The following is a 12,564-nucleotide window of genomic DNA, read 5'->3' as shown; positions in this document are numbered from 1 at the left end:
TCTCACTTTTTTTTTTCTTTTTAATAGAGAAAAAAAGAAGATGCATTGTAATAGCATATGTGTTGAACGATTCTGAAAGCATGGTTAAAAAGAGAAGTTCGTTGTAATGTGAGTCACACGATAGGTTCGAGAAAGAGAGAGGAAGCTCTCAGGTAGTAAGCCTCTGAAGTGCCTCGATTCCCTCCATCCCTCTACTGCTTTTTCACTGTCTTTATCTATCTCTATTTATTCTACGAATATATGCCTTCGACGTCTTTGTTTCGTTTCGTGTTCGTGTTCATTGAACGAATCTCATGGTTTTCTGTCCCTCCTAAGTTTTAGGTTGCGTCTAATTAGCTTATGTATATTACATTATTTAACTGGAGTCAATCTTTGATCAACGTTCAATGTTCGAGAATTATTGATCTGAAAAGAAAAAAACTAAAGAAAAAAAAAAAAAAAAAAAAAAAAAAAAAAAAAAAGAAAAAAGAAAAATTAAAATCAAAATGCAAAATGATTTTAAACGATGAAAATACGACAAACGAAATTTTGTTTTTTTCTTTCTCGAAGCCTCTAACGTGGATATAAATAGGATTAAAATTATATACATCGCACCGTTGAATATTTCAATGTGTCATGGAGGATTTGTTCTAAGCGAAAAGACGCAAGAGAGGAGAAATCGAGCATGCTAGGAAGCTCAGAAATTTCAGACAAGTCTTTTAATTCAAGTAGACATGTTTATCAAAAATTTAGGCCATGCATAATTTTCAAAGGTACATCATTGAAAGATAAAATTGACTTTTTCGCATTTATTCTATCGCTTTATCTAAGTTCACGATCAATGGATTGTGGGAAACTAAAAAAAAAAAGAAAAAAAAAACAAAAAAAAGAAATAAGATACCATTATTAAATTAACTAAGTAGATTATGTGATTCGAATGAATTATTTGAAGTTAACTGTATCGACGTTTAAACTTGAACGTACCTATATTGTAAATTACAGGTTCAAATTATGTTATTCGTAAGCAGCGTTCAATTTGAAGGGAAGCTCGAACAAAAAGAAACAAAGAACGTCTGAATGTCGTACCATGCACCAATCGTACCATCGTACTCGTAGACAAGACGGTAAGGCGCGAGGACGCGATGGAATCCATTAATTCACTCAGCAAATTTGTTGCTCGAAGCTACCACTCGAAGAGCCTTGACTGGGCGTTTACCCACTATAAATCGGTTGAGCACGTGGCGTTCGTTTGGATCGGCAGGAAGACCTCGTTTAATTGTCCACAATGCCTTAGACCGCACGAAACCAGCTCGTTATTAAAGAGAATATTAAGGGACGTCAACTCTCTAAATAAACTCTTTTTAAAGAGTACTAAAATTCTTTCCAATAAAATTTCTATTTGTATTTCATACAAAGTTGAAGTTATTAATAAAATTACCAAAGGATCTATTCAAACTTTATTAAAATGCTCCCCTTCATTTTTTGTTTAATTTTATTCTCAAGCTTGACGTTGATCGTGTGTGATAATTTGTCGCATTACAATTTTCTGGATCATCGAGTATGAATGTCGAGATATGAGAAATTATCACGTAGACACGTTTATTTTATGAGACCACCCTTTAATATTTCATTATATCGGAACAAAGCGTACGTTTGCCATAAGCCTTGTGACTAAATGATTCAGAGGTATTCCATGATGACACATTGCTTGAAATTAATAATTATAATGATATTAATTATAATAGAATTAATAAAGACATTTATAAGAAACATCTATCAACGATTATTTACTTCTTCTTTATAATTAATTATTATCCATGAATTTAATTATCTATAATATTTTTACAAAATGACTTCGTTTTATGATAAGAAGACATATCTATTCCATGCATATTCAAAAATAATTAAATCTACCGTGTATAGCGATTTTTATATTTTATTTACAATAGAAAAATTTACTAACGAATATGTATAATCTAAAAATCCAGGAAATTGTCATCGACTACTGTCGCATAACGATATTACGTTTGAAAAATTCATCAATATATCTATAATATTTATAATAAACCTAAATGAATGCTAGAGATAATTGGAACTATATGATAATCAAAAAAAAAAAAAAATGAAGTTTGTCAAACTGACACACGTTTTTAAACAAATTATAAAATTAATTAAACGAAAACGAGATAATTCTATTGAATGATTCAAATGTTATACAACATGCTATTAATATAAGAAAGCTTTTCGCGATATTTAATATATGAATATAATTAATAATATAAGAAAATCATATAACATAACACTTCGCTTTATCTCTATATTTTTATTATTCTTTTTTGTTAGTTAGATATCTATATCAAAATTCAAATAATTATATTACAATGATTTATCTAATCTTTCCTGGTAAATATTTTCCTGGTAAAGAATACATCTAATCCGATGTATTTGTCACTAAAGGAACCTTTAGATGTTTTCCTCCTTCCAAATTTTACTTGAGACAACTGCGATAATAAAAATACGATTAGACGAGACAATAAATGCTTGATGCTTCCGAATAAAGCATTCACACTGGTGAACTGAGCTTCAAAATCTATTTGGGGTAACGTCGTCTCGTTAATAAGTTTTCACTTTTCGTTAGTGGATGTTCGACAAAATCTCTTTCTGGCCCACCAAACTGCTGCCAAAGTAGCCGCTAAAAATCCAATACCAGCAACGATGCCCATAGAAATTGCTCTATTTCTACGATATGCTGGTACTTCTAAACTGATACGCCCGCTAATAGCTTCATCATCTGAAAGTGACATCGCTGCTACCTCGAAAGTATATTGACTTTCCTCTTCTAACGTTTTCACTGTAATTAGAGAAAAAAAATGAGAGAGAGAGAGAGAGAGAGAGAGAAAGAGATAGAACATTTTTAACTGATAATTCATAATTTTAAACTTAAATTCAAGCTTTTACCTAAATAATAAGTGTCCGTTGTTTCGGATCTTCCATATAAATGTTGCGCTGGACCTCTAAACCATCTTACGACATAGAGCCTAACTTGACCTCTACCTTCGGATGGTGGTTCCCAAGTGACAAGATAACCCTCTACTGTCGCTTGAACTCTTACATTACGAGGTGGGCCCATTTTTTCTTCCTCTGGATTAAAAAAAAAAAAAATTCGCATGAGAATAGATATCGATCTTTGTCATCGTAATTTCAACTTTTACGAACCTAATGGACTACGAAATTCTGACGCTGAATTTTGATCGATGGCTGCTGCAATAAATAAATTCAATAGATATAAAATTCAAATAATGTCAGATTGTTGACAATTTTTCAAACTTACTTGGTTTTGTAAATACCCGAAGTGCCTTGCTAAACATTCCATCGCCGTGTTTGTCTTGACTCAAAACCATGAACTCGTATTCTCTACCAGGATGCAAATTATTCACCGTAGCTTCTGTGATCTTACGCGAAAGTATCTTCATGGTACGCCATTCTGACATATCGGTAGGTCTATACCTATTTTTTAAAGAGAAATGAAATTTTCTCTTTATCCTTCTTTTAATCTTTTTTTTTTTTTTTTTTCAAAAGAATATAATCCTTTTATTACCAGACGGAATATTCCATCTTTGGTCTAACGTAGCCAGGTACCCACGTCAAGGTTACCGCATTTTTACTACTATTGGCACTGAGATTATAGGGTGCTCTAGGTGGAATATTTAAAACCATTAATTCTGTATCAGCTACTACTGTTGCTGCTTCATTGCTAGCTGCACATTGATACAATCCACGATCTTGTTCTTGAATTCTTTCGATGGTCAAGTTGCCACCTGTTATAATTGTCCTATCACGTGGCAGTGGTGAGCCGTCCTTCAAATAATAAAAACATTTGTGTGAATAATTATTGACACACATCATTTAATCACAATGTTGTACACTTCAAAAAAGAGAATTATGCTGTTATACGTACTTTGTACCATGCTATCGTAGGTCGATGACTTTGATCACCATCACTGGCATCACATGGAATCTCTAAACTCTCGCCTAATTTTCTCATATACAAATGTTGCGGCGTGACCGTGAAAACAGGTGGTCTTTGGACAACCTACGATTTTAAAGTGACATTTTATTTGAAGATAAAATTTCTGAAAGAAATTTATTTAAATTTCCATCTAAAAGATGGAACAAGTGTTTTAAATTTTACGACGATGCACGTTAGACTTATTTGTTAGTCCAGAAGTGCTGGTAACTCTAGGGATGCACAATTGAAGAATAAAAGAGCGTTTAATGTTGATCGTCAATTGGTCAATGGTCTCGCTAGTAAACGTTGTCACGTTGTCTTTTACACATAACTATGTTGACTCGACGTAATCGAATGAAAAAATTGATTTAGTCTTATTCAATATACTGTTAGCAGTTCAAGTTTAAGGACGAGCTTAATTGAAATCATATAATTAATATTGATATAATACTAACGACATTGATTGCAGGACTAGGTCCTTCGGTACCCAGATCGTTATAAGGCGTACAACTGTAACTTCCGGAATGCGTTTCGTCTACTTTGCTAAAATAAAGAGATCCATTTCTTCTGTAGAAAACACCTTGAACGTTGTAAGGATCGAAGAGGAATCCGTCCTTTTCCCAACGAAGATTCGTCAGCGGTGGATTAGCTCTAAAATGACAGTCCAAAAGGGCCGGCTTTCCATAGGGAAGATAAACTTCTCTAGGCGCGTAAATGACCTTTGCTTTATCTAAAACGAAGAAGATAAGATATAAAGACATTTAACATCATTAAAATCTCTCAAGTCACAAGAACCAAGCGAAATTACATTGAACGTTGAGAAAGGCCGAGGCATTCTGTTGATTCCCATTCCAACCGGTCACCCCACAAGTGTATTCTCCAAGGTCACTCATTAAAGTTGACTTTATTACCAACGTTCCGTTTTCTTTGATGGAAGCTCTTCTCTCGAGATCCTTTAGATTAAAAAAAATAATTTGGAAATTTTTGCCAAAAACTCGTAGAAAAAAGAATTGATAAAATAGAATTTTCGACACAGCTTAATATCGAATATATTTTTTTCTTTTTTTGCTTTTCCAAAATTTTTAACAAATAGAAAATGTCTTAAGCAATAAGATTTCGAACTCACCTTTACTTGTGAGATCTCTATACTTTCGTGAAACCAGGTTACGGTAGAAGAATTATCTTTGACAACGCAATCGAAAGAAACTGGCTCGCCCTCCATAACGGATTTGTTGACGGGCGGCGTCGTGAAGAGGGTCTCACCTGGAACATTTGTCGGAAGCGGCGACACACCTGGATTGAACGATTTAACAAGGTCTGCCCAGTGTTTGTTTGTTAATTGCAGGCCGGATTATAATCTTTTTTATTTTTTTTTATTTTTTTTTTTTTTTTGCTAATGGATCATCAACGTTCTCTCGCGAAAAAGCACGTTAACGCGTTTCTTCGATAGGAATTAATAGTATTATCTTGTTGGTAATTGGACGTGCAAATTTATTGATATTATTAGCATTAGTTAAAATCTTGCGCGTCAACCAGAGTTCAAAAGCCGGATGCACGTGAACTGTAGAATGATGCAATTGTATTTAATCGATCAACGAGAAAATAATCTGCTTTGTGATCCATTATATGATTTTCGATAGATCGAGGAAAAGGGTGTGTTTTTTGTTCGGACGAATCTGTACTTTGTTCTGGAATGAATATAATACAATGTATGCCTAGTACTATTGTTCGACGTATTATATTCCTTTTTTATATGTTAAAAGATAGACATCTTTTGTTACTATAGTTTAGCAGTTTAATTCGTAAAATACAAAAAAAAAAAAAAAATTAATTTAAATTTAAAGATGAATATTTTAGGAAATGCACAAATCTGAAAAGTTTTCGTTAACATCATATCGTTACTAACAATTGAAAAATAACCCACACACGTAGTAATTCAGAGCCTCTCAAGTCATCCAGTGGATAATTTAATATGCTGAAACCAGAACTCTGCTTGGATTAATTAGTACAGTCGTCGCTCGTAACGTGAGAAGTTTTACACTTGTCACGAAATATTCAAAAATAAAAGAAGAGAATTGAGAAAAAGTACGATCTATACTTTGCCTCTACTTATTATCAAAAAAATTCTCATTTAAAATTTTTTATCATATATCCGTATTTCCGTTGAGCGAATAAAGTTAATAAAAAAATATCGAATTAGTTTAGTCAGCTTGTATTGAACGAAATTAATAGACCGAAAGAACGGAGTGCCATTTTTTTTATTGCCCAAAAAGGCTGAGTAAGGAATGTTGAAAAAGCTCACACCCAGTTCGTTGGTTAGGTAGATCGGTTAGACAAAATAGCCTGACCTCGATTAGGTCTTCACGGTTAGTTCAGTTCAGTAACACGTTTTACCCACGATTTAGGTTAATATATCCTTCAGCTTTAGCAAGATAGAGCGAACGAGGAACGAATTAATCGAGTTAGTAAATCCAATAATTATTTATGATAGAAACGAAAGGAACGTATTGTCCTTACCATCGATGGCCAGATGAAACCAGGTGCCATTTTTTCTTGAATTAGGTGTTCTGTTTGGAAAGATAACGCGACATTCGTACCAGCCCTGATCGCTCTCTCTGATGTTGGTAAGATTGATGCTGCCCTGACCATATCCGCGAGATAACGAGTCCTCCAGCAAGTGTATGCGTCCTCGATAACGAGGATCCAACGTCATCTCTTCATCATACCACGAGAAGACGCCGTGGCCCTGAAAAATCGAGTGACGAAATCGATCGACTCGAGAACAATTCTAAGAAAAGAATTCTCGGGACGCGTTAGTTCTATTTCTTGGTCAAATGACATTTATTAACCGACCTAGATTACTCTTTCGCATAGTTTTTATTTCATCATGAAATTTAGATAGATAGTTGTCACGAGCAATGTCGCCTTTAACATTATTCGAACTGAAAAATGGGAAAAGGAGGTTTGAAGAAAACGAAAATTGCAATGTGTAACAGGATAGTAATTGTAACGATGATCTTTAACAACCTCCGTCATTTTGTAGAGGAAAACGCTCACGCGATTCTTCATAAAAGCGTAACGCGTGTCTAAGAATGAAATGCTCATTAATTATTAAAGAGAACATAATTATCTTTAGCTAATCACGTATTATTCTCGACATTTAACTTTGAAGGTCTTCAGATGAGAAAGAAAAAGATGTGTCTAGACAAATCTAAGTTCCGGAAAAGGCTAAAGGTTCGCGTTAACGTGACTTAGGGTAGCACGACTGAAACAAGGCTGGCAAAAACAGTGCTAATCGTCCCTAATCGTTTGACAATGCGTTAACAGTGACCCACTGGTTGGACCCCTCATGTCGCGAACTCGCACTGACTAAATATAATGCAGCCTTGTGTCCCGTACTCCAATTACTTCGATAAGGATAGAGAGAAAGAGAGAGAGAGAGAGAGAGAGAGAGAGAGAGAGAGAGAGGGAGAGAGAGCACCTGTTTTGCATACGCATCAGCAAACCAATCGGGTTAAGTTCCACTTGATTTTATGTTTCAGCCATGTGACAACGCACAATATGTTTCCGTTGTCCGATTCTCATTCTCTCCCGACGCGTAGGTCGTAACGTCCTTTAACGAAATACGAACCGGAAAAATCAGCAAGTCTCAATCGTGTTCGATTAAGGTTGTTATTTTAACGGTGTTCCAATGATTGTACCTCGATGATTGCTTGAGATATTACGATGTCGACGAATGTCATACTAAGACATGACAAGATCATCTACCGAACAAATTCATATAATATATGTATGTAATAAGACATATAAATATATTTCATAACCACAACGTGTTTCATATTTTCGACGAGGACAGATATATTGCATAACGAAATGAAATCGAAACTAGCTCGGTATTAAGGTTCCCACGACGATTCAACGATGTTATCGAAGTGGTTATCTATATCGAAGAAATTGAATAACCTGCCTTAAGTTACCAAACCGTATGTTCCATCTCTATAGATTTTTCTGTTTTTTCTTTTTTTTTTTTTATTTTATTTTATTTTATAAACATAATCAATTTATTAATGAAGCTGATCTTCTTACGATTATATTGATGTTTTTTTTTTTTTTTTTAATGCGATTGTAAAATATACTGATATCGACACCAAGATGCAGAAGTAGTTACGTTTGAACATCGTTATCGTCATCCCTTACTAACCACAAACCGCATCACCAAGAAAAATAATTATATATCCATTGGATAATGCTTCAATATCGCACTCGAATCGATATCGTTTACAATTATTATATAAAAGGGTCGGCAAATTTTGAAAATCATTTGAGCGAAACGATTTAAAATTCGTGATTTTATATTTCAAAAAGTTGAAAGAATTTCGATTTCTATCAATGAAACAATAGAATAAATATTTATAGATAATCGGTTTATCGATTCTCCGATAAAATGTATTACGTATAAACGCAACGGAGTTTTACTACATATTCTAACGCGGAAATATTTCATTTAAACACTTACATCACGATTCCACTGAAGAATATACGGGATCGGTGTCTCGTGCGGAAAGTCAAGATCACAATTAAATACCACGTACTCTCCAACACCCGCCGTCAAATAATTCGGTTCTGTTTCCTCCTCCAATATCAAGCCGTAGTTAAATACTGTAATGAGAAAAAAATAAACGAAATAGAAAGAAAGAAAGGAAAAAAAAAAAAAAAAAGAAAGAAATTGTATTACGCGTTCTAAGAATATCCACGAATCGTTTCGATCGAATTAGCACAGGAACGAGTGTAACTAATAATGATACTTGAAATCAGACAATTGTAAACAAACTTTCTTTACGTATTTAACGAAAAAAAAATCATCGATACTCGTTCCTCTTGATATGATCTAATTGTTCTAAAACGATTAATTTCTAAAACGACGATGTGTAAATAAAAGATAAATCAAATCGTATAAGAAAAAGAGTTTTTAAATTATTTTAATGAGAAATGTCTTGATAAAATCGCGAAACTTGTTTATCTCAAAAATAGTGCCTCATGATTTCAAATTAATCGAAAACAATTGAAAGAGATTCTAATCTAGAAATAAAATGATAATTACCTTGGCAAAATACGAGCAAAGGTGGCAGCAGTTCGAGAAAACTTCGGGAGCCGGTCATTCTCGTAGATCGAGCGACGTTATCCTCTCACAAACGCATGGATTCGTTTTTTTTCCAGGTATTCTTCGAAAGGATTCTTTACTTTTGATTACATACAAACTTCGTTGCACCTAAATAACAGCGATTAGGGATGAACGCGAAAAGATAAAACACATTCGTTATCACCCACACTAATTAAGATTTCGTACACGCAAGTCGTTCGAAAGCACGTGACACTTTCACGATCGCTTTATCATTTTCCTTCACTTCCTATTCTTCTTCTTTTTTGTTCTTTTTGTTGTTTTTTTTTTTTTTTTTTTTTTTTTTTCCCTTAATTCTTTGTTATCACTATTTTATGAACAATAGATCATGTTTTTCCTCATATCTTTATAATTAATTTACGAAAAGAAACAGTAAATCACTGCTCGCTCCAAAAGATTTTCCCGAATTTGTCTTCTTGAATAAAACGTTTGACGAGCTCAACGTTGATCGAGTGTCTGTGAACACGACTGAACTACGTCTACCAGCGAGAGTAGCCTCGGTCTATTCCGAGCGGATACGAGAGTAGTCGGACCTACGAGGAGGTGTCGCGAGGAGGAGCTTGGACATTCGAGGGAAGCCTATGGGATTCTACGTTTATTCGAGCGCGCTTCAACTCTCGTGGAAAAATCCTTTTAATATATTTCATATGCTAATAGGAATAAGAGATTGAATGTGGGAGAATCAATGATTACGTCAACATTTTTGTCGATTTGAACAAACTTCATAACGATATATAAATTCAAGAAAACTATCATGATTAAAATCAGATTATTAAGGATAAAATAACAATTGAAATTTATTTAATTAATTCTTTTCTTTATAAAGTTTAATTTTAAAATGATCTTATGGGATTTATATTTGGTATTCTTAACTCGTATCACTTATATTAAAACTCATTAAATACAATCGTTTGTGCATGTGTTTTTTTTGAAAAAATAATTAAAAAAATAAATATTTTAAATGAATCTTATTCAAGAGTCAAGGTTACATTGGGGTCTTCCTTTAATCTTATCGCGTCTCATAGAATGTATTCATCCGAATAACAAACGCGTGCTCTTTTATATTGAACAGAAGAAGAACGAAATAAGCATTCAGCAAGGCTCTGATCCTTAAGTCGACGCTTGGCTTTTGAGTAGAGATCTTCTTGCATTTTAAAACGAAGGGAGAGACTAAAGAGAGAATTTATCGTTAGATCTCTTGATCCTTTTAAAGTCGGTAAAAATTAAAGGTTAAGCAATCGTTGAAATGAATGAAATTTCAAGAAGAAAAGTGTTAGGAGCTCGAAGAACTCTTTATCTCTTTTATCTATCATTGTTTTCCGATAGTTCCTTTTTAATATTATTAAAACATATATTAGAAAATTAATTTTCTTCATATTTTAAGATATTAATTTCTGTGCGCATTCGTACTCGTGCACTTGTTTCATAGTGATCGTGTTGCTGACACAATGTTATGCCGAGCAAATTGAGCTACCGCATTGATTATTCGCCCACGCTCAGTTTAGATCAAATTGTATTAAGCGGGTCGATAGGATGCATACTCAGGGAAGAGCATATATTCGTCTTGAACAAATTTGAGTACACCAATACTTGTTGTAATTATGATAAAAGATTAAAAAAATTTCATTCATTTCTTGACAAAAAGATTTCCTTTCATGCCGATCTTGAATATTCTATTAGATCGAAATCGTTTACGATTATTACGCGTGTACGCAACAAAATAGAAATAGAAATAGAAAATAATAATTTTGATAATATTCCATTATAAACAAGCATTTATTCGTCTGTAATATAGTTTCATTAAATTTTAATGAAATTTGTACGATGAAATAACTGAAGATTTATTGAAAAGTCACATAGAATGCGAATGCTCGCTCGCTCGGATTAGCGCGCGCGCGCGCACACGCCTGCGCTCTTTGCAATCTCGCGCGCGCCATTTGTGCGTGGGTGACCTCAGATTACGTCACATCCGTCCCTTGCCGCATTAGTAGACTGCCCACAGCCTTGTCACGCTGTTGAAGATAATGAATCCATTCGCATGGATCACGATCTAGGATTGGATGTGCATGGGACAGTGGAAATAAATGCGTGCATAATGACACCGGCCGCATTATTTCATCGTTGAACGAGAGGAGAAAACCAACTTGTTCCTGGTCCATCTACCGTTGAACCAATCCGATCCTAGACATTAGTCGACTTTCGAAATGTTGTGTTAATCGTGGGATCCGTGTACGTGGGATTCGATCTACGTTTCACTTTGTAATAATTATCTCGTATACTCACCTGTCGGATCTTATCTCATATCACTAACAAGGAGAATGTAAATTTGATCAATTAGATGTAGGGTTAGGTATTTTTTTTTTTTTTTTCTTCCAACAAGCCAATGTTACCCGAGAACATTTGTCATGTCCGACACATGCTGATGACACAAGCCCCGTCTTCTAATCATGATTAATGTCTACAACGTGTCAAGCTTAGATTTCGGATGTGCATTAGTCACGAGACTGTCCGAAACATCGGTTAATCTTAAGACAATTACTATTAAGAAATGTCACCTTGACATTTCTTCAATAAAAAAAATAATTTAAAAAGGAAATCGTTTGTATTAATTACGAAAATTTTGATATTGTGAAAATATTATGATATTTATGAGACAGAACATTTTTAATATTTTCTATTTCTTCATTCAACTATAATCAAAGATCTTTCGCAAGTCTGGCTATTACTGGTACGTTCTACTTTCCGAAATGCTCGCGTATTCTGCACATCGAGGGAAATCAAGGAAATTGCAGTAATTCTCGGTAATCAGTGCCATAGACGCTTCGTACGAACATTCCCCCTACGCCATATCGTACTGAGATTCCGCGATTCTCAGATCATCCTACGAAAATATATCCTCTGAGACAATAGACCGACCTGATTCCTATATTGACACTGATCTTATTACCTTGGCCAATGATCCTATTCAAAGAGCATTCTAAAACACGCTTGATATTCTGGATATCGAAATGTTTCTGTACAAATTCTAAGGAACATAACAAATTTATGTCGAGTATATGTTGCTGAGTTTTTTTACTTCACGATTTTATGAATAAACTTATTAAAACGAGTTCATGATGGGATATAGGTATGTATACATATATGTACTTTGGTAATATCTTATTTTAAAGAATTAATTAAGTGCTCTCAATGTATATTTTGTGCCATCTTACCTATTTTAAATATATATATATATATATATATATATATATATATATATATCTATCTTATTTCTCTTGCAATAATTATCAGCAAAAGGTAAAACAACAACAAAGGGGCATTATAGATCGTCCTGCGTTTCGTCGCTTTCGTTTCAAATGTCGCTTTATTTTTCATTTTATTTAATAATAAATTGTCT

The 12,564-nt window shown here is 33.9% G+C and overlaps 1 protein-coding gene across 4 annotated transcripts; it reads right to left on the bottom strand.

Annotated features, from left to right (window-relative positions):
• Positions 1-1,899: 1,899 nt before the first annotated feature.
• LOC124953046 (protein borderless) lies at positions 1,900-9,625 on the bottom strand. 4 transcript variants are annotated; one of them, XM_047503878.1, is made up of 13 exons: positions 8,505-8,644; positions 7,690-7,752; positions 7,470-7,601; positions 6,506-6,734; positions 5,115-5,281; positions 4,797-4,941; positions 4,444-4,718; positions 3,938-4,072; positions 3,578-3,837; positions 3,311-3,486; positions 3,196-3,240; positions 2,938-3,120; positions 1,900-2,830 (listed from the first exon to the last, which is right to left on the bottom strand). In XM_047503878.1, exons 4-13 carry the CDS (start codon positions 6,699-6,701, stop codon positions 2,604-2,606), a joined length of 1,809 nt encoding a protein of 602 aa, XP_047359834.1. In that variant the 5' UTR covers positions 6,702-6,734; positions 7,470-7,601; positions 7,690-7,752; positions 8,505-8,644; the 3' UTR covers positions 1,900-2,603. The 4 variants fall into 4 exon arrangements, with proteins under 4 accessions (XP_047359834.1, XP_047359830.1, XP_047359831.1 ...); XM_047503874.1 differs by lacking the exons at positions 7,470-7,601; positions 7,690-7,752 and adding an exon at positions 9,090-9,625 and having other exon boundaries at positions 8,505-8,647; XM_047503875.1 differs by lacking the exons at positions 7,470-7,601; positions 7,690-7,752 and adding an exon at positions 9,090-9,624 and having other exon boundaries at positions 5,115-5,251; positions 8,505-8,647.
• Positions 9,626-12,564: the final 2,939 nt, after the last annotated feature.

This window comes from Vespa velutina, chromosome 11 (assembly GCF_912470025.1).
Source record: "Vespa velutina chromosome 11, iVesVel2.1, whole genome shotgun sequence".
Classification (NCBI taxonomy): Eukaryota; Metazoa; Arthropoda; class Insecta; order Hymenoptera; family Vespidae; genus Vespa; species Vespa velutina.
Note: the sequence above shows the minus strand (reverse complement) of the source record. Positions and strands in the feature narration are given on the sequence as shown.

Bases quoted from the DNA above. Each gene is read 5' to 3' on its own strand.
- LOC124953046 (XM_047503874.1), bottom strand. From the start codon at position 9,147: ATGACCGGCTCCCGAAGTTTTCTCGAACTGCTGCCACCTTTGCTCGTA. The intron at 8,648-9,089 runs GTAATTATCATT...TTCTCATTACAG, and splicing joins TTTGCTCGTATTTTGCCAAG to TATTTAACTACGGCTTGATA. The intron at 3,121-3,195 runs GTTCGTAAAAGT...TTTTTAATCCAG, and splicing joins AGAATTTCGTAGTCCATTAG to AGGAAGAAAAAATGGGCCCA.